At 46.0% G+C, this 27,905-nt stretch overlaps 1 protein-coding gene across 2 annotated transcripts in view; it reads right to left on the reverse strand.

The window, feature by feature from the left end:
- The window catches only part of LOC140385329 (reversion-inducing cysteine-rich protein with Kazal motifs-like), a 378,566-nt gene that overhangs the window by 23,663 nt on the left and 326,998 nt on the right, over positions 1 to 27,905 (reverse strand). For both annotated transcript variants that reach the window (XM_072467391.1, XM_072467390.1), the window contains 3 exons: positions 25,501 to 25,623; positions 2,443 to 2,614; positions 483 to 678 (listed from right to left, as the gene is read on the reverse strand). In XM_072467391.1, coding sequence (XP_072323492.1) covers positions 483 to 678; positions 2,443 to 2,614; positions 25,501 to 25,623 — 491 coding nt within the window. The remainder of the gene's footprint in view (positions 1 to 482; positions 679 to 2,442; positions 2,615 to 25,500; positions 25,624 to 27,905) is intronic.

A 27,905-nucleotide genomic window follows, 5' to 3' on the forward strand; every position in this document is an offset into this window, starting at 1 on the left:
ATGAAAATTGGGGTTGGACTTGGTTGCAGCTACATGATTCCACTGGTTTTGATCTAGATTGGGCCCAAGGGGAGGCTGTTTGTATGTAGCCTACTTTCCAGAAAATGTCAGCAAAAGAGGCAAGATTTAATTAACTCATCGACTAGAATTTTGGCCAATCCCACCTCTGGTGTCCAAACATACAATGGACCCCCATGAAGATGGACCCCCATGAAGAAGGTTAAGTGCAGAGCTTCTCGAAGTAGTCCCACCAAACTGGCAAGGACCAAGTTTCCTACTGCAGTCATCACAGTGCATTAATAACTTCAAGTTCAGGGTGCATTAGAACTACAAACTGACTCATGGTGAATTTTGCAACCCTTGCTCTCAGTAGATAACTTTGTAGAAACGCAGGATTGTGGAATTAACCCTCAAATGTTCAGATCTAATGATTGCAAAGATAATCCATGGATCAGTACAGCGTGAAATTAGTGTATTCATACCTGGCAAGGCCCCATGTAGGACAGAGATTTGGATCTTTGGTACAAGGCACACCGATTGGAGTATTCCACATTTTCTGTATCACAAACAGGTTCAGCTGGAAGCAGCTCACAATTCATTGATTTTGAGATACACTCGAACTGGTCACATTCGAACAAAGCAATGCTCGTGAGACAAACCTTTGGCTTTGCAATACACCTTTTGAAAACAAAATTTAAACAATTTTGGAAAGCACAGGATTTTACAATTTGAGAAAAACAAAAGTAATTTGTCAAATGAAATTGCAGGTGATTACAAAAAGAAATTCCATATAGCTTTGATACTTGTGAGCAAGGCTGCAGTCACTCTCCTGTACTGATGGAATATTCCATGTGCACCATTTTTGAATTTTTAAAGACTCACAGTGATTGTTCGGTCTACTGAAAAACTGATGTAAAAATGCACATACAGACCATCTGGAAGATTAATTTCAATCTAAAGTGTCAGCCTTAGTTCAATAGTTCCACACACTCACCCAATTCAGAAGGTCAAGGTTTGAGTCCTGCTCCAGGGAGCAGGTAACCTAGGATTATCCTTCATTTTAGCACTGAGGGGGCACTGCATTGACAAAGATGCTGACCTTTGAATGAGGCCACATTTGCCCTTTTAAGCGATGTAAAACTACTTTACCAATACTCAGAAAAGGACAGGGCAGTTCTCTCATCTATGTGCTGGTCAGCAGTTTTCCTTCAGCAATGGAAGTGATTATCTGGTCATTTATTAAATTGTTATTTGTGGAAACTGGGAAATAATAAACAAAGTTTGCTACATTACAATAGTGACTACTCTTTTACTGGTTTGAGGTATTGTAAGACATTATGAGGAACTGAGGCACGATATAAGATACAAGTTTTTTTTCTTGCTTTCTTTCTGATAGACAAAAATCAGCTTTGATTTTGTTTTGGGAAGACTGAAACCATTATTTTCTGCCTCTGCTCCACTTCCGAGCTACAGGCTCTATCCTTCTCCCTGGCAACAGTCTGAGATTAAGACAAACCTGTTATCACATTTGATTCCAAGATGAGCATCCAACCTCATATTCACACATGTTCGCAAATGCAACATATCTCCTGTACAGGGTGCCACAATAGAAATGACACTAAAAATTAGACAAAATTTTCACTGATAACCCCACAAAAAGTCTGTTGGCAGCTGTTCATCCTTCCTTCAGCTGCTTAAAGGTTGCTGACGAGAGAAAAATTCAGTCCACAAACTTTGCCCTGTCACACCTGCTCCCTTGAGTTCCGAAGAAAAGTCATATTGGACGTGAAACGTGAACTCTGTTTCTCTCTCCAGAGACACTGCCAGAGCTTATAAGATTTTCCAGCGCTTCTGTTTTTACTTCCGATCTCTAGCAACCAACAATGAAATCCTTTTACATGCATTATGCACTGAATGGCTTCAATGGTCTAACATTCGCCTTGTTGGATTCCCATTCTCCATGCACAGCAACTGCCACATCCCATCACTACTGGCATTCCTTGGCTCTCAATGCTTCAAATACAAAAATGAATCCCTTTCGGCCATGTCCCCATTCTTTCCCTGCAATTTTCTTTATCCCTAGATATCCTTTCCATTCCTCTAACTCAAGTTTCAATGCATTTCTCCCTTCCTTTGCCCCACTATTGGTGACAAAGCTTACGGCTGTCTTAGCCCGTCTGAGGAAAACCCTTGCATAATTATTCCTGATCACACAGAATACTCACGCAATTTCATTTGAGCCTGGTAATCAGGTAGAATTAGGTGACCAAAATGACTAAACACAAAGTAGTAGCTATGTAAACCGTTGTACATGCATATATCCGAATGGCGGCTGTAAAGAATATTACAAACCATACCAATCAGTTGCCGAAGGCCCATGGAAGATTCTGAGTGCTGTAATTAATTTGAACGCAAGCCAAATCATCAAAAAAATGTTGGTACCTTTGACTTTTGGAACATGGATTTGAAGTGCATGGATCTTTGGATTTACAGGGCCCAAATTCAAACCGATTGTCTTGCATTCCAACACATCGTGCAACACAAGCGCTTGGATAGGTGCGTCCGTTGTGGGCACAGACTGGTACAAACTGGTCAGCGCAGTTACAGGGAAGACCTATAAAAGAATTTAGACAGTTTATTTGATGAACATCTTGGTTCTAAATCTTCATGCTTGTTACAGAAAGGCACTTGTCCAAACATATTGGGCGCGATTCTCCGCGACCGCGCCGGTTGGGAGAATCCCCGGCGCGCCATTTTTCCCCGCGACGCCGGTCCGACAAGCGGCGAGAATGGCCCCGTCGAGTTCTGCGTGGCGCAGGCCGGAGAATCGCCCAGGACACCCAAAATGGCGATTCTCCGCTACACCCGCTATTCTGCGGCCCGGATGGGCCGAGCGACCTGCCCAAAACGCCGGCTACCCGCCAGCGCCATCCACGCCTGGTCGCTGCCGGCGGGAACAGTGCGGGAACGCTGGGGGGGCGGCCTGTGGGGGACAAGGGGGGCTCTTTAACCGGGGTAGGACTCAAAAGGGGTCTGGCCCCGATCGGTACCCACCGATCGGCGGGCCGGCCTCTCTGAAGGAGGACCTCCTTTCCTCCGCGCCCCGCAAGATCCATCCGACATCTTCTTGCGGGGCGGCCTCGGGGAAGACGGCAACCACGCATGCGCGGGTGACGCCAGTTACGCCGCGCTGGCCGTGTCATTTAAGCGGCGCCGCCTTTACGTGGTGCCAATGCCCGGCGCGCGCTGACGATGCTGCTTTCGCGACCCCCCCCCCCCCCCCCCGAGTTTCTCGCGGCCCCGATCCTAGCCCATTTTCGGGCCCTGAATCGGTCGAGGTCGGGGCCGTTTCGCGCCGTCGTGAACCTCGACAGCGTTCACGACGACGTGGGCACTTAGTTGCGGGAGCGGAGAATCGCGCCCATTATTTTTCTACTTGCTTACTGACACAGAACAGATTGTCACCCCCAGTTTTCAGCCATGCAGGTTAGCTGAATGGAAAACATGGCACCGTTGTGATGGCTGTGACAAAACTAATAAAGTTTAATTAGTTGATGATTACGGTTAATAATGAGTATATGTAATAAAAATGGCAGCTATCACATACCATCGACAAGGCAGAGCTCTCACTGAGGGGGTTCATAAATCATTAGTGTGAACTTTAAGTTTATAACTGCACCTGAAATGAAATTACTACTATGAAATCCTTCCCATATAACTGTGTTTGTATACTATTAAATAACCATACTTGTTATAAAAACTGGGCTGGAGCCTAGTTTGATCACAATGCTACCTGCAATTGATCAAATGATGATATGAAAAACTACTTTCCATTAAAAATAAATTGCTCACTGCTTCCAATCTACTGGATTGCTCATTCATTTTGCACATTCCTTGGATGCAGGAGACAACTTCAACGCACCATGAAACTGATCCAAGCAGTTCCACCTCAAACCAACCCAAGCATCTATTATGATCCCCTAAGAGACCGATAAATTTTCAAAACAAATTCAGATTTCTAGCGACCAACTTAAAGGAACTGCACGACAAGATTTCAAGTTTGAGTTTAACTGTAATAAATTAAAAACAACTTTGACTAAACACTAAACTATACTCTAAACTAGAGAAAAATTCCCTGGTGAATGCTTTAATGTGATTGAAAATCTCCTTTGACATCTGTACTTTATTTTGTCCCTTAAGTAGTCATTCTATCCTCCTGGAACCAGCCCAACGTGATTGTTAATTCCCAAGGGCTTGCTTCCTTTCTTTTCTTTTTTGCAGCCTGCAAACTTTTAATCCCGAACTGGCTTTCATGGTAAGGGTTACCCTGGAAATCCCTTCCACTAGCCTAAGCTAGGTGTATCTCTCTGTTCTGTTTAAATCCTCACAAGCTCGCTCTCTTCAATCCAAGCGTGAATTTCCACCTGCATTCTTGCAAGGTGAACCGCTGTCTCTTTCTCTCGGCTCTCTCTCTCTGATTCTTGTAGACCAAAACAGTGAGGTATGTTAAGGAATGGGCTAAGAGACATTCCAATTAAATGTCTCATTTATGTTAAGTATCCAGTAATTGACACTGATATGTAAAGAAGCTTCAGGTGGCCTTTGAGGCATGTGATGTGATGATAGAGTTTTTGTCCAGAGTTGTGTTAAAGGAAAATAAAGGTGCTTGTAAGGAGTAGAACTTTGGACTCTTTATACAACAGCGGCTAAACGGCTGACAGTGGTAGCAGAGGATGGTTGCTGTGCAAATGTGAAGGGTTGAAAGATACAACTTTTCCAGACCCAACCAAGGAGTGAGTGAGAAAAAAAAAAGTATATATAATGGCTGAACCAAGGATAAAGATGGCCGGATATGACTATCCCACCTTATTTTCTGAAAGGGGATCGTACGACCAATGGAGAAGAGCAGTTGTTATGTGAATTAAGGTAACTGGCTTGGAAAAGAGGAAACAAGGTATGGCATTGGCTCTTTCTCTACCTTATGCCAGTAAAATCCAAAGCAAAGTGTTTTCTGAGCTGGAATTGGAAGAGTTAGACTCAGAAGAAGGTCTGGAGACTCTATTACGTTATATAGATAAGATTTATCAAAAGGATGACTTGTTAAGTGGAATGGAGCCTGGTCAGATTTTGATAGATTCTGGAAAACGGAGGATTTCTCCATTGAAGACTATATAATGGAATTTAGCAGACTATATAAAAGGCTGCAGAAACACAGCCAGGGATTTCCACAATCTGTTTTGGCATTAAAATTACTGGACTGTGCTAGAGTGAGCAGCGTGGATAGGCTCCTGGTTTTGACAGTTCAGTTTGCGTATAAGGATACCTTATTCGATCAGATGACAGAGGCCTTAAAAAAAGTTTCTGGGGAATCATTCGATTCCTATGGCTCTGACGACCCAAGTAGGACAGTCAGCAATAAAGCAGACTATGGACGATACACTACCAACAGGATAAGGCAACAGTTTTTGGAAAGAATGTGGCCTTACAGTTTACACAGTCGGGACACTATTGCATTCCAATACTGACAAATAATATTTCAGGTGCAGTTGTTAAGGATTTGTTAATGGCAGTTGGAAATGGGAATTTAGCTGATAAAAAGCTTGTTGTATTAAAACTGTATACACAATTTGCGCATCCGTCTCCTCGGAGACCGAAAATGCAGGGATAAGGGATGAAGACTATACTAAGCTGATAGAACAGGTTAGTGATCGCTGTGAAGTTTGTAGGAAATACAGAAGGACACCATCACGACCGATAGTAATCCTACCTTTGGTCAGTGATTTTAACGATATTGTGGCCATGGATCTTAAGATCTGGGATAAAGCGAACAATATATTTATTTTGTAGATTTAGCAACCATATTTAGTCAATCAACTATTGTACGAAGTAAAGAAAAGAGAGTAATTCTGGATCAAATCGTGGAAAAATGGATAGGGACAGGAATGGGCCCATCAGCAAAATTCCTTGCGGACAATGGGGGAGAATTTGCTAATGATGAGTTTAGGGATATGTGTGAAACCATGAATATCACAGTTATGAATACTGCTGCAGAAAGCCCATTTAGTAATGGTGTGTGTGAAAGAAACCACGCCGTAATAGATGACATGCCCTTGAAAATTTTGGCAGACAGATCAACCTGCAAGTTAAATTCAGCTTTAGCATGGGCGGTACATGCAAAGAATTCATTACAGATGGTTGGGGGCTATAGTCCCTATCAATTAGTGTTTGGTAGAAATCCTAAAATTCTGTCCATTTTGGATGACCAGCCTCCAGCTTGGGAAGGGACTATGATTTAAATGCATTGCATAAGCAGTAGAAAAGCTTTTATGGAAGCAGAAGTCTCTGAAAGAATTAGCAGAGCTTTAGGGCATAATGTACGGCCACCAAATACCGTCTTTCAGCAAGGAGATATAATATACTATAAGAGAGACATTTTTAATGAATGGAAAGGCCCACGGAAGATCATAGGCATAAGTGGCAAAACAATTATTTTGCAACATGGCAATCAAACTATTAGGGTACATTCATCAAGGATAATGGGTACAGATTACAAATTTTCAAATTTCGACAGACATGATCAGGAACCAGGGTCATCTGGTATGTATGTGTTACAGAACTATGGGGACCAGTTAACTGATATAGACAGGGTTTCTGTAGAGGAACACAATACTTCTGATGAATTAGAACAGGCCATTTTTCTGAAAGGACAACTGCCAAATGTTGGTACAAAAGTGACATACTTGCCTGAAGGGTCTAGTCAATGGAAGGATGCAACTGTTATTAGTAGAGCTGGGAAGGCCACTGGAAAGTATAAACATTGGTTGAATGTACAGCATTCAGCGGAGGGTGTCAAGACAATGGATTGGGAAATTGACGTTCAAAAACGAAAGGCACAGAAATGCAGTGCCAGTTCAGATAGTACATCGGATAGTGAACATGTCCGCTGGAAAAGGTTGATAACTATTGAAAGGACATCCCACAGCAGAAGGGAAAGATCAAGCAGTAGCAGTATAGAACAAGATACCAGGCGGGACAGGGGATGTAGTTTATCAAGGTCTCGTAACATGGGTAAGACTATAAATACTACTAGGAGTTGAAGCCCACATGCACATGAGATTTTGGTCGCTTCCAATAAATTAGATGAAAAAGTTATAAAAGATGCCAAACAGCAAAAACTGCATAGTGGAGTGAATTTGGGGTATACACGGAAGTACCAGATAGGGGACAGCGAGTTCTAATCCCACAGATGGATTTGCACGGAAAAGGTTCTTCCGGATGGAACTTATAAGGCAAAGGCCAGGCTTGTGGCAAGGAGATTTGAAGAAAATCAAGATTTAAGGGTAGATTCACCTACGGCAGGAAAGGTTATTTTAATCTTCTTGGCTCTATTAGCCACAAAGGCATAGGAATGCAAATCTATAGATATAAAAGCTGCTTTTTTGCAGGGACATGAAATGAATGAAATCGCTTATTTTCACAAGTAGGCTTCAAATGAAGTTACTGTGAAAAGCCCCTAGTCACCACATTCCGGCACCTGTTCGGGGAGGCTGGTACGGGAATTGAACCTTGCTGCTGGCCTGCCTTGGAATGCGTTAAAAGCCAGCGATTTAGCCCAGTATGCTAAACCAGCCCAAGGACATCAGCTTCAGAGAGACATTTTTCGCTGTTCTCCTGAAGAGGACCCCCGTTCTCCACAGAAGGGGTACTCTGGAAGTTGAACAAATGTGTATATGGATTAAATGATGTGTCTAGAGTCTGGTATTTTTTGGTCAGGTCAGTTTTGTTAAAGTTAGGCTGTTGCCAGTTGAAAGCAGATCCGGCAATGTTTTACTGGCACTATAAAGGAAATCTTTCTGGCATCTTTATGATGCATGTCGATGATTTTTTTGTGCGGTGGGACTAGAGATTTCGAAGCTATTGTAATCTCTGGTTTGAGGAAAGAATTCAGGGTTGGAAGTCAGGCTTCCGGTGCATTTAAATATATTGGACTGGAAATCGGACAGACTAAGTTAGGGGCAACTTTACGTCAGCAATCTCACTTGGAGAGCATCAGCCATTATTGCTGACTAATCAGCCATTATTGCTGACTAATCCGCCATTATTGCTGACTAATCAGCAATTAGTCGTGATCGGGTTTCACAAAAAGACGCAGTGGTTTCAATGATGGAAAAAGAGCAACTGCGAAGTTTAATTGAGCAACTGAATTGATTAGGTAGACAGACTAGACTGGATGTTAGTTTTGATGTCTTAGAGTGGAGTACAAAAATGAATGATCCCAAAATGGAAGACATAATAAGAGCAAATAAAGCGTTGGTCAAACTAAAAATGCAGGAGTGTGTTTTGAGGTCCCGGTTGTAGGTGACCATAGACAAATGAAACTCATAGTTTATAGTGATGCGTCTTATGCAAATTTATGTGCTGGGGTTTCAAGCGCAGGAGGTTTTATAATTTTCCTTTTGGAGAACAATGGTAAATGTTGCCCTCTTGTGTGGGAAACAAAGAAAATAAGGAGAGTGGTCAAAAGCACTTTGGCTGCTGATCCGTTAAGCCTTGTCGAGGCGGTGAATATGGCATTTTATATAAATCAGATATTGACAGAAATTTTGGGATTAGGGGATTTGGGTAATATACCCATTTAGTGTCACATTGACAATAAATCCCTGTGGGAAAATGTGCACTCTGCAAAAAGTGTCAATGAGAAAAGATTAAGGATAGACATCGCAAGTTTGAAGCAAATGTTGGACAGAGGGGAGATAGCAAAAATTAAATGGGTCGACAGTAGCTATCAATTGTCCGACTGTTTTACGAAAAGTGGGGCTAGTTCACAGAAACTTTTGGACATTGTTAATGAAGGGTGACTGTTTCTGTGACTTTGTTTTTTTTCCTTCCAAACTTGAAAAAAAAGGGGAGAAATTGTGTGTGTTTTTGAGTTTCTTGTAATTTTGTTTTCACCAAATTATTTTTTTTCTCCCAAGGAATGGGAGACTGTTAAGGAATGGGTGAAGAGACATTCCAATTAAATGTCTCATTTATGTTAAGTATCCAGTAATTGACACTGATATGTAAAGAAGCTTCAGGTGGCCTTTGAGGCATGTGATGAAAATGAAATGAAAATGAAAATCGCTTATTGTCACAAGTAGGCTTCAAATGAAGTTACTGTGAAAAGCCCCAAGTCACCACATTCCGACGCCTGTTCGGGGAGGCTGGAACAGGAATTGAACCATGCTGCTGGCCTGCGATTTAGCCCGGTGCTAAATCAGCCCCTGATGGATACTGGTAGACTTTGATCGAGTTTTTGTACAGAGTTGTGTTGAAGGAAAATAAAGGTGTTTGTGAGGAGTAGAACTTTTGACTCTTTATACAACAGCAGCTAAACGACTGACCAGGTAGTGATTTTTAAGGTAAATTTAAAAACCTGACCTGTATTGACTTCCTGTGGACTCTTCCTTTCTCAAAGCAAGGTGAATCATATGGGCTTTATATCAAGGTGGAAATGCTGATGAATTACCCTTTAAACTTCCACCTCTATTCTATCTTAAAATTAAATAAGACAGTTTATAGCATAATGGATTATAAAACCTGACATTCCTAACACGTCCCTGGGTCATAGAGTCATCAAAACTTACAGCATGAAACCAGGCCCTTCAGCCCAACTTGTCCATGCCGCCCAGTTTTTACCGCTAAGCTATTCCCAATTCCCCACATTTGGCCCATATCCCTCCATACCCAACTTGCCCATGTAACAGTTGAAATGCATTTGAAAAGACAAAATTGTACCCGCCTCTACTACTGCGTCTGGCAGTTCGTTCCACTCGCTACCCTCTGTGTGAAAACATTGCCCCTCTGGACCTTTTTGTATGTCTCACCTTTAAACCTATGCCCTCTAGTTTTAGACACCCTCACCTTTGGAAATGATGTTGACTATCTACCATATGTATGTCCCTCATTATTTTATAGACCACTATATACCCCTAAGCCTCCTAAACTCCAGGGATAAAAATCCCAGCCTCTCCTTATAACTCAAACCATCAAGTCCCGGTTGCATCCTAGTAAATCTTTTCTGCACTCTTTCTAGTTTAATAATATCCTTTCTATAATAGGGTGACCAGAACTGAACACAGTATTCCAAATGTGGCCGTACTAATATCTTGTACAACTTCAACAAAACATCCCAACTCCTTTATTCAATGTTTGACCAATGAAACCAAGCTTGCCGAATGCCTTCTTCACCACCCTGTCCATCTGTAACTCCACTTTCAAGGTGCTATGAACCTGTACTCCTAGATCTCTTTGTTCTGTAACTCTGCCCAACTCCCTACCGTTAACTGAGTAGGTTCTTCCCCGATTCATTCTATCAAAATGCATCACCTCACATTTATCCAAATTAAACTCCATTTGCCATTCATCGGCCCATTTGGTCAACATCCCGTTGCAATCCTCGATAAACTTCTTCAAAGAACAAAGAAAAGTACAGCACAGGAACAGGCCCTTCGGCCCTCCAAGCCTGTGCCGACCATGCTGCCCGTCTAAACTATAAATCTTCTACACTTACGGGGACCGTATCCCTCTATTCCCATCCTATTCATGTATTTGTCAAGATGCCCCTTAAATGTCCCTATCGTCCCTGCTTCCACCACCTCCTCTGGCAGTGAGTTCCAAGCACCCACTACCCTCTGTGTAAAAAAAAAAAAAAAAAAAAAAAAAAAAAACTTACCTCGTACATCTCCTCTAAACCTTGCCCCTCACACCTTAAAACTATGCCCCCTAGTAATTGACGCCTCTACCCTGGGAAAAAGCCTCTGACTATCCAATTGTCCACTATGTCATCTGCAAACTTACTAACCATGCCTCCCAAATTCTCATCCAAATCATTAAAAAATAAAAAATAACAGTGGACCCAGCACTGATCCCTGAGGCACACCGCTGGTCACAGGCCTCCAGTTTGAAAAACAACCATCTACAACCACTTTTGTCGTCAACCCAATTTTGTATCCAATTGGCTACCTCACTCTGGATCCTGTGAGATTTAACCTGATGTAACAACCTACCATGCAGTACCTTGTCAAAGGCCTTGCTAAGGTCCAGGTCGACAACGTCAATTGCACTGCCCTCATCTATCTTCTTAGTTACCATTGGGTCTTGGAAGCTTAATCTATTCATTATCAGCAGAGCTATCTATCCTGGTCATTGTTTGCAGGTCTGATAATATTTCACCCTCTACCAAGTATAACAAGGTCCCCTTTTAACCTTTAACAACCAAACCACTCAGCTAGTTGTCATTTAGAATTCTGAACAGTTCACATGATCCACTTCATTCCTCCATTTTACTGAATTAAAGAGACAGCCCCAAAACATAATTTTAAAACTTCATATTTGTATCATGGTAAGAACCCCGCTGATGTTACCTGTAAGAGTGTCACAAAACCCTGAAGGATAACTTTAAACACTGGTTCTTAGTAGTGTATTTTTGTTTGGAATAATGTGAGAAACTATGTATAACCCAGTGAGGAACCAGTCCAGTCATTATGAAAACAATTAATAAAGAATATTTATTAAAGTAAAATTAAAAACCACATGACAAAAGATTACATTATGACACTTATGCATTTGAGTAACACTTATGTATACGAATAACTAAATACTACTTGTTCCCAAAATATACCCATGTTCCCTGAATTCACTGAGACACCCCGTTTCCCAAGCAACATCCAGTTTCAATAACTCTATAGGGGCAGCATGGTGGCACAGTAATTAGCATTGCTGCCTCACAGCGCCAGGGACCTGGGTCCAATTCCGGCCGTGGTGGAATCTGTGTGGAGTTTGCACTTCCTTCCAGTGTGTGTGTGGGCTTCCTCCGGGTGCTCCGGTTTCCCCCCACAGTCCAAAGATGCAGGTTAGGTGGATTGCCCATAATAAATTGCCCGTAGTGACCACAAAAAAAGGTTAGGAGGGGTTATTGAGTTACGGGGATAGGGTGGAAGTGAAGGCTTAAGTGGATCGGTGCAGACTTGATGGGCCGAATGGCCTCCTTCTGCACTGTATGTTCTATGTTAGGTGGGGTTACAGGGACGGGGGGTGTTGGCCTAGGTAGGGTGCTCTTTCAGAGGCTCGGTGCAGACTCGATGGGCCAAATGGCCTCCTTCTGCATTGTTGGGATCCTGTAGGTCAAATTCAGTTACTAGTTACCACATAATAGCACTTAGGTGACCAAGTCTGGGAAAACATCTCTGTATCTGTGAAGACATAAAACTGCGCTTTTTGAGGGAGAATATCTACAATCTGCTGCGGCTCTAAATGTTAGCTGGAACAGGCCTCCCGTGGATCGAATCATAGATGGAACTAGCCTGTCTGGCTGTCGCATGGAGATCTAGCCTCCTTCCCCAATGATGGTGCTAGCAGTTATATGGTTCAGTCTCTCTGATATTCCCCTCTGTGGATTCTGCTGTCTACCTCGCTCAAATTCCTTGCCTTTAGAATTGACTATTTGTATAGCCTCATTGATCTCTGGTAAACAATGTTTCTGATATGGCCTTTCGCACCTCTGTCTCCAGACTCCTGTTAATATTTTTTTTTAATTTTTAAAAAATATTTTATTGAAAATTTTTGGTCAACCAACACAGTACATTGTGCATCCTTTACACAATATTATAACAACACAAATAACAATGACCTATTTTATAAACAGAAAATTAATAAATAATAAATAACAAAAATGAAAACTAACCCTAATTGGCAACTGCCTTATCACAAGTAACACTCTCCAAAAATATAATTTAACAGTCCAATATATAATTATCTGTAGCAACGACCTATACATATTATACAGTATATATTAACAACCCTGAGAGTCCTTCTGGTTCCTCCTCCCCCCCCCTCCCCGATCCTGGGCTGCTGCTGCTGCCTTCTTTTTTCCATTCCATCTATCTTTCTGCGAGGTATTCGACGAACGGTTGCCACCGCCTGGTGAACCCTTGAGCCGACCCCCTTAGAACGAACTTAATCCGCTCTAGCTTTATAAACCCTGCCATGTCATTTATCCAGGTCTCCACCCCCGGGGGCTTGGCTTCTTTCCACATTAGCAATATCTTGCGCCGGGCTACTAGGGACGCAAAGGCCAAAACATCGGCCTCTCTCGCCTCCTGCACTCCCGGCTCTTGTGCAACCCCAAATATAGCCAACCCCCAGCTTGGTTCGACCCGGACCCCCACTACTTTTGAAAGCACCTTTGTCACCCCCATCCAAAACCCCTGTAGTGCCGGGCATGACCAAAACATATGGGTATGATTCGCTGGGCTTCTCGAGCACCTCGCACACCTATCCTCCACCCCAAAAAATTTACTGAGCCGTGCTCCAGTCATATGCGCCCTGTGTAATACCTTAAACTGAATCAGGCTTAGCCTGGCACACGAGGACGACGAGTTTACCCTGCTTAGGGCATCTGCCCACAGCCCCTCCTCGATCTCCTCGCCCAGCTCTTCTTCCCATTTCCCTTTTAGTTCATCTACCATAGTCTCCCCTTCGTCCCTCATTTCCCTATATATATCTGACACCTTACCATCCCCCACCCATGTCTTTGAGATCACTCTGTCCTGCACCTCTTGTGTCGAGAGCTGCGGGAATTCCCTCACCTGTTGCCTCGCAAAAGCCCTCAGTTGCATATACCTGAATGCATTCCCTTGGGGCAACCCATATTTCTCGGTCAGCGCTCCCAGACTCGCGAACTTCCCATCCACAAACAGATCTTTCAGTTGCGTTATTCCTGCTCTTTGCCACATTCCATATCCCCCATCCATTCCCCCCGGGGCAAACCTATGGTTGTTTCTTATCGGGGACCCCCCCCAAAGCTCCAGTCTTTCCCCTATGCCGTCTCCACTGTCCCCAAATCTTCAGTGTAGCCACCACCACCGGGCTTGTGGTGCAGTTCCTCGGTGAGAACGGCAATGGGGCTGTCACCATAGCCTGTAGGCTAGTCCCCCTACAGGACGCCCTCTCTAATCTCTTCCACGCCGCTCCCTCCTCCTCTCCCATCCACTTACTCACCATTGAAATATTAGCGGCCCAATAATACTCACTTAGGCTCAGTAGTGCCAGCACCCCCCTATCCCTGCTACGCTGTAAGAATCCCTTCCTCACTCTCGGGGTCTTCCCGGCCCACATACAACCCATGATGCTCTTTTCAATCCTTTTTAAAAAAGCCTTCGTGATCACCACCGGGAGGCACTGAAACACAAAGAGGAATCTCTGGAGGACCACCATCTTAACCGCCTGCACCCTCCCTGCCAGTGACAGGGATACCATATCCCATCTCTTGAAATCCCCCTCCATTTGTTCCACTAACCGCGTTAAATTTAACCTATGCAATGCGCCCCAATTCTTGGCTATCTGGATCCCCAGGTAACGAAAGTCCCTTGTTACCTTCCTCAACGGTAGGTCCTCTATTTCTCTACTCTGCTCCCCTGGATGCACCACAAACAACTCACTTTTCCCCATGTTCAATTTATACCCTGAAAAATCCCCAAACTCCCCAAGTATCCGCATTATTTCTGGCATCCCCTCCGCCGGGTCTGCCACATATAGTAACAAATCGTCCACATACAAAGATACCCGGTGTTCTTCTCCTCCTCTAAGTATTCCCCTCCACTTCTTGGAACCCCTCAACGCTATCGCCAGGGGCTCAATCGCCAGTGCAAACAATAATGGGGACAGAGGGCATCCCTGCCTTGTCCCTCTATGGAGCCGAAAATATGCAGATCCCCGTCCATTCGTGACCACGCTCGCCATCGGGGCCCTATACAACAGCTGCACCCATCTAACATACCCCTCTCCAAAACCAAATCTCCTCAACACCTCCCACAAATAATCCCTCTCCACTCTATCAAATGCTTTCTCGGCATCCATCGCCACTACTATCTCCGTTTCCCCCTCTGGTGGGGGCATCATCATTACCCCTAACAGCCTCCGTATATTCGTGTTCAGCTGTCTCCCCTTCACAAACCCAGTTTGGTCCTCGTGGACCACCCCCGGGACACATTCCTCTATTCTCATTGCCATTACCTTGGCCAGGATCTTGGCATCTACATTTAGGAGGGAAATAGGTCTATAGGACCCGCATTGTAGCGGGTCCTTTTCCTTCTTTAAGAGAAGCGATATCGTTGCTTCAGACATAGTCGGGGGCAGTTGTCCCCTTTCCTTTGCCTCATTAAAGGTCCTCGTCAATACCGGGGCGAGCAAGTCCACATATTTTCTATAGAATTCGACTGGGAATCCATCCGGTCCCGGGGCCTTTCCCGCCTGCATGCTCCTAATTCCTTTCACCACTTCTTCTACCTCGATCTGTGCTCCCAGTCCCACCCTTTCCTGCTCTTCCACCTTGGGAAATTCCAGCCGATCCAAAAAGCCCATCATTCTCTCCCTCCCATCCGGGGGTTGAGCTTCATATAATTTTTTATAAAATGTCTTGAACACTCCATTCACTCTCCCCGCTCCATCTCTCCTTCCTCATCCCTCACTCCCCCTATTTCCCTCGCTGCTCCCCTTTTCCTCAATTGGTGTGCCAGCAACCTGCTCGCCTTCTCCCCATATTCGTACTGTACACCCTGTGCCTTCCTCCATTGTGCCTCTGCAGTGCCTGTAGTCAGCAAGTCAAATTCTACATGTAGCCTTTGCCTTTCCCTGTACAGTCCCTCCTCCGGTGCTTCCGCATATTGTCTGTCCACCCTCAAAAGTTCTTGCAGCAACCGCTCCCGTTCCTTACTCTCCTGCTTCCCTTTATGTGCCCTTATTGATATCAGCTCCCCTCTAACCACCGCCTTCAGCGCCTCCCAGACCACTCCCACCTGGACCTCCCCATTATCATTGAGTTCCAAGTACTTTTCAATGCACCCCCTCACCCTTAGACACACCCCCTCATCTGCCATTAGTCCCATGTCCATTCTCCAGGGTGGGCGCCCTCCTGTTTCCTCCCCTATCTCCAAGTCTACCCAGTGTGGAGCGTGATCCGAAATGGCTATAGCCGTATACTCCGTTCCCCTCACCTTCGGGATCAACGCCCTTCCCAGCACAAAAAAGTCTATTCGCGAGTAGACTTTATGGACATAGGAGAAAAACGAGAACTCCTTACTCCTAGGTCTGCTAAATCTCCACGGGTCTACACCTCCCATCTGCTCCATAAAATCTTTAAGTACCTTGGCTGCTGCCGGCCTCCTTCCAGTCCTGGACTTCGACCTATCCAGCCCTGGTTCCAACACCGTATTAAAATCTCCCCCCATTATCAGCTTTCCCATCTCTAGGTCCGGAATGCGTCCTAGCATCCGCCTCATAAAATTGGCATCATCCCAGTTCGGGGCATATATGTTTACCAAAACCACCGTCTCCCCCTGTAGTTTGCCACTCACCATCACGTATCTGCCACTATAGTCTTTGCCTCGAACATTACCCGCTTCCCCACTAATATAGCCACCCCCCTGTTTTTCGCATCTAGCCCCGAATGGAACACCTGCCCCACCCATCCTTTGCGTAGCCTAACCTGGTCTATCAGTTTCAGGTGCGTTTCCTGTAACATAACCACATCTGCCTTAAGTTTCTTAAGGTGTGCGAGTACCCGTGCCCTCTTTATCGGCCCGTTCAGCACTCTCACGTCCAACGTGATCAGCCGGGTTGGGGGGCTTCCTACCACCCCCCCCCCTTGTCGATTAGCCATCCCCTTTTTTCAGCTCCTCACCCGGTTCCCACGCAGCCGTATCTCCCCCAGGCGGTGCCCCCCCGCCCATACCAGCTCCCCCCTCTCCCCAGCAGCAGCAACCCAGTAATTCCCCCCTCCCACCCCCCCCCCCCCCGCTAGATCCCCCGCTAGCGTAATTACTGCCCCCATGTTGCTCCCAGAAGTCAGCAAACTCTGGCCGACCTCAGCGTCCCCCCGTGACCTCGGCTCGCACCGTGCGACGCCCCCTCCTTCCTGCTTCTCTATTCCCGCCATGATTATCATAGCGCGGGAACCAAGCCCGCGCTTCTCCCTTGGCCCCGCCCCCAATGGCCAACGCCCCATCTCCTCCACCTCCCCTCCTCCCCCCATCACCACCTGTGGAAGAGAGAAAAGTTACCACATCGCAGGATTAGTACATAAAACTCCTCTTTCCCCCCTTTTTAACCCCCCTCTTCGCCCCCCACATTCGCCCCACCACTTTGTTCAAACGTTCTTTTTAATAACCCGCTCATTCCAGTTTTTCTTCCACAATAAAAGTCCACGCTTCATCCGCCGTCTCAAAGTAGTGGTGCCTCCCTCGATATGTGACCCACAGTCTTGCCGGTTGCAGCATTCCAAATTTTATCTTCTTTTTATGAAGCACCGCCTTGGCCCGATTAAAGCTCGCCCTCCTTCTCGCCACCTCCGCACTCCAGTCTTGATAAACGCGGATCACCGCGTTCTCCCATTTACTGCTCCGAGTTTTCTTTGCCCATCTAAGGACCATTTCTCTATCCTTAAAACGGAGGAATCTCACCACTATGGCTCTGGGAATTTCTCCTGCTCTCGGTCCTCGCGCCATCACTCGGTATGCTCCCTCCACCTCCAACGGACCCGCCGGGGCCTCCGCTCCCATTAACGAGTGCAGCATCGTGCTCACATATGCCCCGACGTCCGCTCCCTCCGCACCTTCAGGAAGACCAAGAATCCTCAGGTTGTTCCTCCTTGCGTTGTTCTCCAGTGCCTCCAACCTTTCCACACATCGTTTCTGATGTGCCTCATGCATCTCCGTCTTCACCACCAGGCCCTGTATGTCGTCCTCATTCTCTGCTGCCTTTGCCTTCACGACCCGAAGTTCCCGCTCCTGGGTCTTTTGTTCCTCCTTTAGCCGTTCGATCGCCTGTAGTATCGGGGCCAACAGCTCTTTCTTCATTTCCTTTTTGAGCTCTTCCACACAGCATTTCAAGAACTCTTGTTGTTCAGGGCCCCATGTTAAACTGCCACCTTCCGACGCCATCTTGGTTTTTGCTTGCCTTCCTTGCCGCTGTTCTAAAGGATCCACTGCAATCCGGCCACTTTCTCCTTTTTTCATCCGTATCCAGGGGGGATTCCCTTCTGGTTTACCGCACAGTGTTTTTAGCCGTCAAAATTGCCATTGGGGCTCCTATCAAGAGCCCAAAAGTCCGTTTCACCGGGAGCTGCCGAAACGTGCAACTCAGCTGGTCATCGCCACACCCGGACGTCATCACTCCTGTTAATATTGATGCTGGTCAAATCGTATATCGTTATTCCTCTAGGTGCCTGCTAGCGTTGTTACTTTTCTGTTATTTTATTTTCATCTCAAGTTCACTGTTAATCTCGTTAACATCCACATTCCTGATAATCATCTGCACCCAAAAGACAAAAAGTCTTCACCAAAGTAATGAGTTTTCAAAATACTATCCAAAATATAACACTGTAAACACTCTAACCATCAATTTACTACATACAGTAGAAGCAACATTTGTTGCCACATTGTGCAATTGAACAGTCTATCTCGTAGCATGATAATGTTTGCCCTGTATCAACCAGTCAGGATGACTGACTGAGCTTTATTTTTATCTTACTCCTGTCGTTGTTCTGGGTTGCATGGTGCCGGGACAATTTGTTCCATGTCTCCATGTGCTGCCAGAGGTAGTAGTAGAGGCGGGTACAATTGTGTCTTTTAAAAAGCATTTAGATAGTTACATGGGTAAGATGGGTATAGAGGGTTATGGGCCAAGTGCGGGCAACTGGGACTAGCTTAATGGTAAAAACTGGGTGGCATGGACTGGTTGGGCCGAAGGGCCTGTTTCCATGCTGTAAACTTCTATGATTCTAACCTTTAAATTTCCCCCATGTGTTTGTTTTTTTCTTTTTTTCCATTCTCTGTGTTTTACGTCAGTTTATTGTTATGCCTTTCTCTGTTACTACATTACCATGTTTTTCCCAGTATGTTCTGTATTCACAAATGTAAATAATGAAATGCCAATAAAAACACTGAAAAAGAAAATCACCCGTGGGCAGTACCCACTCTCTTCTTGTTGTTATGGTCTCACAGCTGTAACCTCCTCCCCGCTCTCAACACCCTTCTCCCGCTCCCCACACACAGACTTTCGTGGCAGGTTATCCATTAATTTTCTTCGAGATTTGGTCACCCAGTCTTCCCAGTTAAATTAATTTTCCTTCTGGTTATTTCCCTTTTTTTGTAATTTTCCTTTCCCACGTCGAGTAAATTTCATAGTGTTTCTATGTCATTCGTTAAAAAGTGTTAAGAAACACATTGTTACTTGCTGATAATCCATGATTTTCAAATCCATTAGGTGTAAGTTGTAAATCAAGACTGAATTCTCTGTCAGAACTCCTCTTCTCATGTGGGTTCAGTGTATCCTGTTGTTCTTCTTCAACAGGGTGTTGACTTGACGTTGACTTTGAAACAATCTGTGAACCACTTAGTTTAACTACAATCTCCAGTCTCTTTCACAGCTGAAGGTTTTTTATTGCCCAAGTCAAAAAGAATCGTTTTCCTCCTGTTTAAATGCAGGATTACAGTTCTCCTTCGCCGCTTTAAAAATCACATTAAGGTCACGTGGATGATTAGTCAAAAGATTCTGAGTTTAAAAAAAAAGTCAATTCACAAATTCTTAAATTATTTTCCTCAATCAGTGCAAACTTTGCTCAACTTCTTTCTCACAAGAGCTTCTTTATTGAGGTTTTAATTTATGTTCTAACACTCAAATTCATCCTCATAGTTTCACAGTATCAGCATTACATACAGTCAAGTCATTTTGTTTTAAAGCAGTCTTTTTTTGGTTTGCCATCAGCTTGGAGCATTCCTGCTGTATATTGCTTTGATACTTGCGGCTTAGGGACTTCGTTGTCAGCCTGAGGTTTCAGTGTTTTTTTAATCTCGGAAGTCTGAGATTCTGACTCGGTGGACACCCGTTTGGTAAAAATTGTAATTTTCCCAACAGGAGTATGTAGAGTCATGTATTCCTATATATCATTATGTATTTGATACATTTTCAACTTTCATAATTTCACTACAATTGTCTGACATTGCTGGAGATGGCAGGGTTTTATTTCCAGTGAGGTAATTATCTTGTATGAAATCAACTTCATTAATGGATGACTGAGACAATTTGGGGCCAGTTCTGGGGCAGAAGGGCCCAATGCAAGGTAGATCATCAATTAGTGGGAAGAAGATGAAGGAGCAAATCTGCAGATACATTTCAGAAAGATGTGAAAACAATAGAGTAGCAATAGGTTAGGACTAAATTATCCAAATATAGATTAGAGATTAATATGGACTATTTTCAATCTAATGATGAAGAAAAACATGCTGCATCTAATTATGGAGAATGAAGTGGAGAAAGTTCAGTATGTCTCGCAGATAGTAATTGAGAAACAGTGATCTCAATATCATTAGATTTAGCATAGTTGGGGGAAAGAATAAAAAACTACAAAGGTGAAGATAACTTAACCAGAAGTTGGCTAATTTCAGTGAGTTGTAATGAATCTGGCCCAGGTGGAACGGAAACAAAGATTATCAGCCAAAACCACAATTAGCAGTGAGAAGCCACCAAAGAGATAGTTAAGTGCAAACTAGACACTCCTATGAGGACAGGCATACAATGCTAGCTCTCCATGGATAACCAAATAAATTGTAATTTAAATGACACAGAGAGAGTTATGCTCAATGAACCTAACAGAACACAAAGTGCAGAGGAGAATTTAAGAAGGAAATACGGGGTAAAGGCAGAATGAGAAAAATGAGCAAATAACATAAAATGGGAGGAACACCAATGTAACTTATAAACTATCATAGTTAAAGGAAAGGTGGGGCCCGATAAGAAATCCTTTTTGTGGAGACAGATAACATATGGTGAGCTGCAAAAATAAAGTAATTTGACTTCACTGAAGAAGATGCTCTGTTCCTAAAAGGCACATTACTTCAAAAAAAAATTCAGCCAGTCCAAATGGAATATCCTGGTTTGCTGACAGATGAAATGGTGGAAAAACAACACAGTTTTTAGCCACAAATTTACAATCTTCCTTGGTTTGGGGAGTAAGTACCAGGATGTAAATGCTGCACCCCAATTCCAAATAAAGGAGACCAATCAAGTCCAGATGGACCAGCCAACTAGAAGGTGGTAGGGACACTCCTGAAGTCTACAACCTGAAACAAAGTTGTCATTTTCATAAACAGGGGTTAAAATAGACAACATAAAATTTAGAGTTTTGGGGAAAGACAGGGGGCGAATCGTCAGGGCCTGGCGTGAATCCCGCCCCCACCGCGTCCCGAATTCTCCGCCACCACAGATTCGACGGGGGCGGGAATCGCGCCGTGCCGGTCGATGGGAATCGCGCCGGTCGGCAGGCCCACCCCCGGCGATTCTACGGCCCGCGATGGGCCGAAGTCCCGCAGCTGTCAACCCTCGCCCGCCGGTGTGGATTAAACCTCCTTTTGAACTGCGGGACAAGGCGGCGCGGGCAGGCTCTGGGGTCCTTGGGGGGGGGGATCTGGCCCCAAGGGATGTCCCCACGGTGGCCTGGCCTGCGATCGTGGCCCACCAATCCACGGGCAGGCCTGTGCCATGGGGGCACTCTTTTTCTTCCACCTTCGCCATGGTCTCCACTATGGCGGAGGCAGAAGAGATCCCCTCCCCTGCGCATGCGCGGGGATGCTGTGAGCGGCCGCTGATGCTCCCGCGCATGCGTCGCCCGGTGAAGACCTTTCGGCGCCAAAGGCCTTTCCCGCCAGCCGGTGAAGCGGAAACCACTCCGGCACAGGCCTAGCCCCTCAAGGTGAGGGCTTGGCCACTAAAGGTGCGGAGAATTCTGCACCTTAGGGGCGGCCCGTGGCTGGAGTGGTTCCCGCCACTCAATTAGGCCGGAAACCCCCACCCCGCTGGGTAGGGATAAATCCCGCCCAGGAAGTGGGACTAGTTTCAGTTTCTCTTCACAGCTGGAGAAAATTCCCTTTTCAGTCTTTGAGAACTTTACTGGTTTTTGGTAAGTTGATTGAAAATTGCACGAGGGCACCTGTGACTGCAACATGCACTGACATCAAGACAAGCTTCCCACTTAAAGTGCATACCTGGAGAGTTATCACCTTTAGAACCTAGCATTTAAATTATTTTAATTTTTGCAATGACACTGCATTATTATTTTTTTTAACAAACATTTTATGAAGGCATTTATGGTTTTATAACAACAAAAGATACAAATACAAACATAATTCAGTGCGTAACATCCCCCCCAACCACCAACATACCCCGACAACATGGCTTATACACACAATTCCCAAGTCCCTCCATCTCTTCTCGCTGTTCCCGTCTAAACTAAACTAACCCCACCTGCCCCCCCCTTATTCCCTAACCCTTATTGTATCTGCTAACAGTTTAGTTTTCCCCGAAGAAGTCAATAAACATCTGCCATCTTCGAACGAACCCGAACACTGATCCTCTCAGGGCGAATTTAATTTTCTCAAGCCTGAGAAACCCAGCCATGTCGCTAACCCATACCCCCGATTTCGGGGGCTCCGAGTCCCTCCACGATAATAAGATCTGTCTCCGGGCTACCAAGGAGGGAAAGGCTCCTCGTCCCCTGGACTCCTGGGTCTTCCGACACTCCAAAAATCGCCACCTCCGGACTCGACACCACCCTCGTTTTTAGCACTGTGGACATGACATCGGCAAATCCCTGTCAAAATCCCCTAAGCTTTGGACATGCCCAAAACATGTGGACATGGTTTGCGGGCCCTCCTACACACCTCACACACCTGTCCTCTACCCCAAAGAACCTGCTCATCCGGGCCACTGTCATGTGTGCCCGGTGAACCACCTTTAATTGTATCAGGCTGAGCCCGGCACATGATGAGGATGTGTCGACTCTGCTCAGGGTATCCTCCCACAGACCCACCTCTAACTCCTTTCCCAACTCATCCTCCCATTTACGCTTTAACACACCTATCTGGGTTCCCTTCCACTCCATAATTTCTTTATACATTTCCAAAACCTCCCCATCCCTCACCCCTGTCTAGAAACTACCTTATCATGATCCCCAATGGCGGTAGAAGTTGAAACCTGCTCTTGAACAAAATCCCTCACCTGCAGATAACAAAACCCATTCCCTCCAGGCAATTCGAGCCTCCCCTCCAAATCCTCCAAACAGGGAAAGCTCCCATCAATAGATAGATTCCCCCAGCCTCTCAATCCCTGCTCTCTGCCACCTCCGAAACCCCCCATCCAGCCTCCCCGCGGCAAACCGGTCATTGCCACAAATGGGAGTCCACACCGATGCTCCCTCCACTCCCATATGCTTACGCCACTGCCACCGAACTCTCAGAGCCGCCACTACCACCGGACTTGTGCAGTAACAAGCCAGCGAGAATTGCAGAGGTGCTGTTACCAGTACTCCTAAACTTGTGCCCCTATATGATGCCGCCTCTACCCATTCCCTCACCGACCCCACTTCCTGATCATGGCTATGTTTGCTGCCCAGTAATAGTTCCTAAAGTTCGGCAGGGCCAACCCCACCCCCCCACCTTGTAGCCAGTTAAAATGACTAACTCCCGATTTAAATTGGGTAACTCCTGATTTAAAATGGTGAATGGCAAAGGCTGATGGGAAAGTCAGCCAACAGGACACAAACGAGCAGCTGCAGGTTGAGTGTGTATTTACCTCTGGAAAGGCCAGACAAGATCGATACCAGCAATCATTAGCATAACAAAACACCAGCCATCTGCATATTAATGAGCAATCCCAGGAACAAGAGCAACATTTAGACACATAAAGCAAAACCAGACTCTTCGGCGCCAGCAGAAGCCGACACAAAAGGAGGTGAACGGCCACCTCAAGATCGCCCATCGATCGGGGAACCGCTCCAGCATTGGAGAAAATCGAACAAAGTGATTGGGGCAAAGTCCAATCACTTGGAACCAGGTGCAGGGTCCGCCCCGAAAGGCGGGAAGCCCCTGGGGACTATAAGAATTAAGCCCAAGTTCAAATCGTTCTTCTTGACCGGGTCACTCAGCAACGCAAACCAACCCTTGACAGTGACCGGTTCAGCCGCTGCCGATATCCAGTAAGTCTTACTTCAACGCTCGCTACGAGATAGGCGCTCCTAGCTACCAATCTGTACCAACTTCGAATCCCGCAGGCTCAGAACCCGAACGAAAGGCCATTTGTTTCCCTGACCTGGTGGGCCAGTTCCAAGTTAAGTATTGGCCTGTTAGCTGTAGAAGTAGCTTAGACGTAGAATTTGTGCATGAGTAGCGATTACTGTGTATAATAAATGTGCTTTGATTTAAATCTTACTAATCGGTGTATTGGATTATTGATCATTACTCGGACTTGAACCACGTGGTGGTATCATAAAGATACCTGGCGACTCAAGAGCAAAGGTGATAAAACAGAGCAATTAAACTAAGGCAAAAGTTAGCAACAACCTCGGCCCCGCTCCAACAGCACTTTCCTTATTCGCGGGCTTTTACCCGCCCAAACCCAGAGATCACCACATTAATCCTCTTAAAAAATACCTTTGGTATAAAAATAGGGAGTCAGTGGAAATTTCTTGGGAGAACCATCATCTTTACGGTCTGTACCCTCCCCGCCAGCGACACCGGGAGCATGTTCCACCTCCGAAAATCCTCCTTCATTTGTTCAACTAACCAGGTCAAATTTAATTTATGTATACTGGACAGCCTTCTTCGAGGCAATGTCCAAAGTGGTGGGGGTGAGGGTGGAGCCATGCCCGAAAGTGGCGGTCTTCGGGGTTTTAGACCATCCAGATCTATTCCTGGGGAGGAGGGCAGACGCCCTTGCCTTTGCTTCCCTGATCGCCCACCATAGAATCCTGTTTGGCTGGCGGTCAGCAGCACCACCCAATCCCTCCACCTTCGGAAACTCCAAACCCTCCAAGAATTGCCTCACCCCCTCCACCCCAGCTGGGAGCTCCGACTCATACAACCGGCTGTAAAATTATTTGAACAGCCCATTCACCCCCGCAGGGTCCAAAACAGTGTTTCCCCCCCTCTGTCCTTCACTCTTCCTATCTGCCTCCCTTTTCCTGAGCTGGTGTGCTAGTATCCTACTGGCCTTCTCCCCACACTCATATATTGCCCCTCTCACCTTCCCTGTGGATATCAGACCTAACTCCATTTGCAGCTTCTGCTGCTCCTTCAACAGCCCCGCCATCGAGGCTTCCAAATATCTTCTATCCACCTGGAGTATCTCCCTACCCAGCCTATCCATCTCTGGCCGATCCACCTTCTCCCTTTGAGCCCGTACTGAAATCAGCTCCCCTCTAACTACTACCTTCAGCGCCTCCCATACCGTGACACTGCATAATTATTAACTGTAAAAAGTTACTGTCATGAAAAACAACATTTGGGGTCGCATAACGACATTTAAGTGGATATTTCTGCATAGAATATCGAAGAAAATCTTCATGGTAATAAATTATTTTATCTTGTGTTCCAACTTTTAAGAGTATAATGAACTTATGAAAAGTCTGACCTGTGAACATACTCCGATCTAGCCGAGAACTGTATTCACTCAAACACTGACGGTTTGAACAGATTAGTTCCCCAGCAAAACATGAGCATGTGTTGCAGTCCACTTTAAAAGATGTTCCATGACCTGTGGGGCAGAAAGCAAAAGCAGGAATTCAGAAAAGGTTTGACCATATTAGTAATCAAGGATAAACAAAAATCTCATATAGCGATTACTTCAAACGCATGCAAGATAGCTGCTGATTTGCTGACACCACAACAACTACTGCACTTCCAATTACAAGCATGCGAGGTGCTTTGAGATGGTAGGAATCGGCCTAAGCTCAATGGTAACCACTCTGACCTGACTCACAAGGTTATGGGTTCAAAGTCCACTCGGGAGACATGTGCACATAAAATGAGCTGTAGCAACTGCTTAAATGTGAACGAGTGATTATAGTTCAAAAATTAATGAATTGTTGTGAATAGTTTGCGATGCCCCTAATCAAGTTTGTTCTTTCTCGATATTGTACCAGTGACTTTAGTCATCACAATTTCTTCAAGATAATTAACTGATTTTACATTTTCTGACAACATAACAGAGTTCTTTCAAGAAACATTTGAAATTGTTTGGAGTGACAGGAATATAGGGCGGAATTCTCCGACCCCCCCCCCCCCCGGCCAGGTCGGAAAATCGGCGCGGCGCGTATCGCGCCACACCGTCCCGAGGCCGGGACGCATTTCTCCGCAGAGAGCACGGCATCGGCGCTGGTCGGGGTATGCGCCGACTCTCCGGCCCAGGCCGGCGCGCTGATTCGCCGGCCCGGATAGGCCGAGCGGCCCTCACATAAAATCCGAGTCCCGCCGGCGCCGTTCTAACATCCTCTGAGCTGGCGGGGACCTCGGCGTTGCAGGGTCCAGGGGGGCCTGTGGGTCCGACCCCCGGGGGGGGGGGGGGGGGGGGGGCCCTCCGTAGTGGTCTGGCCCCGCAATCGGGGCCCACCGATCGGCGGGCAGGCCTCTCTGGCTGGGGGCCTCCTTTCCTCCGCGCCGGCCCCTGTAGCCCTGCGCCATTTAGCATCCGGGCCGGCGCGGGGAAGAAGGCCACTGCGCATGCGCTAGTTGGCGCCGGCCCAACTGCGCATGCGCGGATCCCGCGGCGCCGGGTTCACGCGGGGATTGGCAGCATGGGCCGCTCCAGCGCCGTGCTAGCCCTCTGTGGGCCGGAGAATGGGGTTCCAGAACGGGCTCTGACGCCGGAGTAAAACACTCCCGTTTTTACGCCGGCGTCGACACTTAGCCGCTCGATGGGAGAATGCCGCCCATAGTTTTTCTCATTTTTGAAATAACTGTTATTCATTTACACCATAGAACATAGACCAGTGCAGCACAGTACAGGTACTTCGGCCCACGATGTTGTGACGACCACTTATCCTAATCTAAGATCAACCTAACCTACCCCCCTTCAATTTACTGCTATCCATGTGCCTGTCCAAGAGTCGCTTAAATGTCTCCAATGACTCTGACTCCACCACCTCTGCTGGCAGTGCATTGCACGCACCCACCACTCTGTGTAAAGAACCAACCTCTGACATCTCCCCTATACCTTCCTCCAATCACATTAAAATTATGTCCCCTCGTGACAGCCATTTCCGCTCTGGGGAAAAGTCACTCTATCCATGCCTCTCATCACCTTGTACACCTAAAATAAAGAACAAAGAAAAGTACAGCACAGAAACAGGCCCTTCGGCCCTCCAAGCCCGTGCCGACCATGCTGCCCGACTAAACTACAATCTTCTACACTTCCTCGATCAAGTCACCTCTCTTCCTTCCTCGCTCCAGTGAGAAAAGCCCTAGCTCCCTCAACCTTTCTTCGTAAGACATGCCCTCCAGTCCAGGCAGCGTCCTGGTAAATCTCCTCTGCACCCTCTCCAAAGCATCCACATCCTTCCTATAATGAGGCGACCAGAACTGGACACAATATTCCAAGTGTGGTCTAACCAGGGCTTTATAAAGCTGCAGCAAAACCTCGCGGCTCTTAAACTGAATCCCACTGTTAATGAAAGCCAACACACCATACACCTTCCTTTAAAAAAAAAAAGTGTTTTTTATTCTCCTCCTTTTTCACATTTTCTCCCACATTTACACCCATCAACAATAAACAATCAGCAAGATATGTCAGTCCCCATAATAACAACGATCCCATCTACCCACCAACCCCCAAACCTCAACCCGCTTGTTTACATAAACAAATGACAAAAAGGAATCAGGGATTACCCGTAGTCACCCTTACTCTTAAACAGCTCCCCCCCCCCCCCCACCCCCGGCCACCACAGGTCTCTCACTCCCGTTCACTGGCCGGCTTAAACCGGCCAGCGTGGAGGCCCCCGCCCGGGTCCCTTTCCCACTTGCCCGGCCCTAGGAAAGCCC

This window comes from Scyliorhinus torazame, chromosome 11, assembly GCF_047496885.1.
Source record: "Scyliorhinus torazame isolate Kashiwa2021f chromosome 11, sScyTor2.1, whole genome shotgun sequence".
Lineage (NCBI taxonomy): Eukaryota > Metazoa > Chordata > Chondrichthyes > Carcharhiniformes > Scyliorhinidae > Scyliorhinus > Scyliorhinus torazame.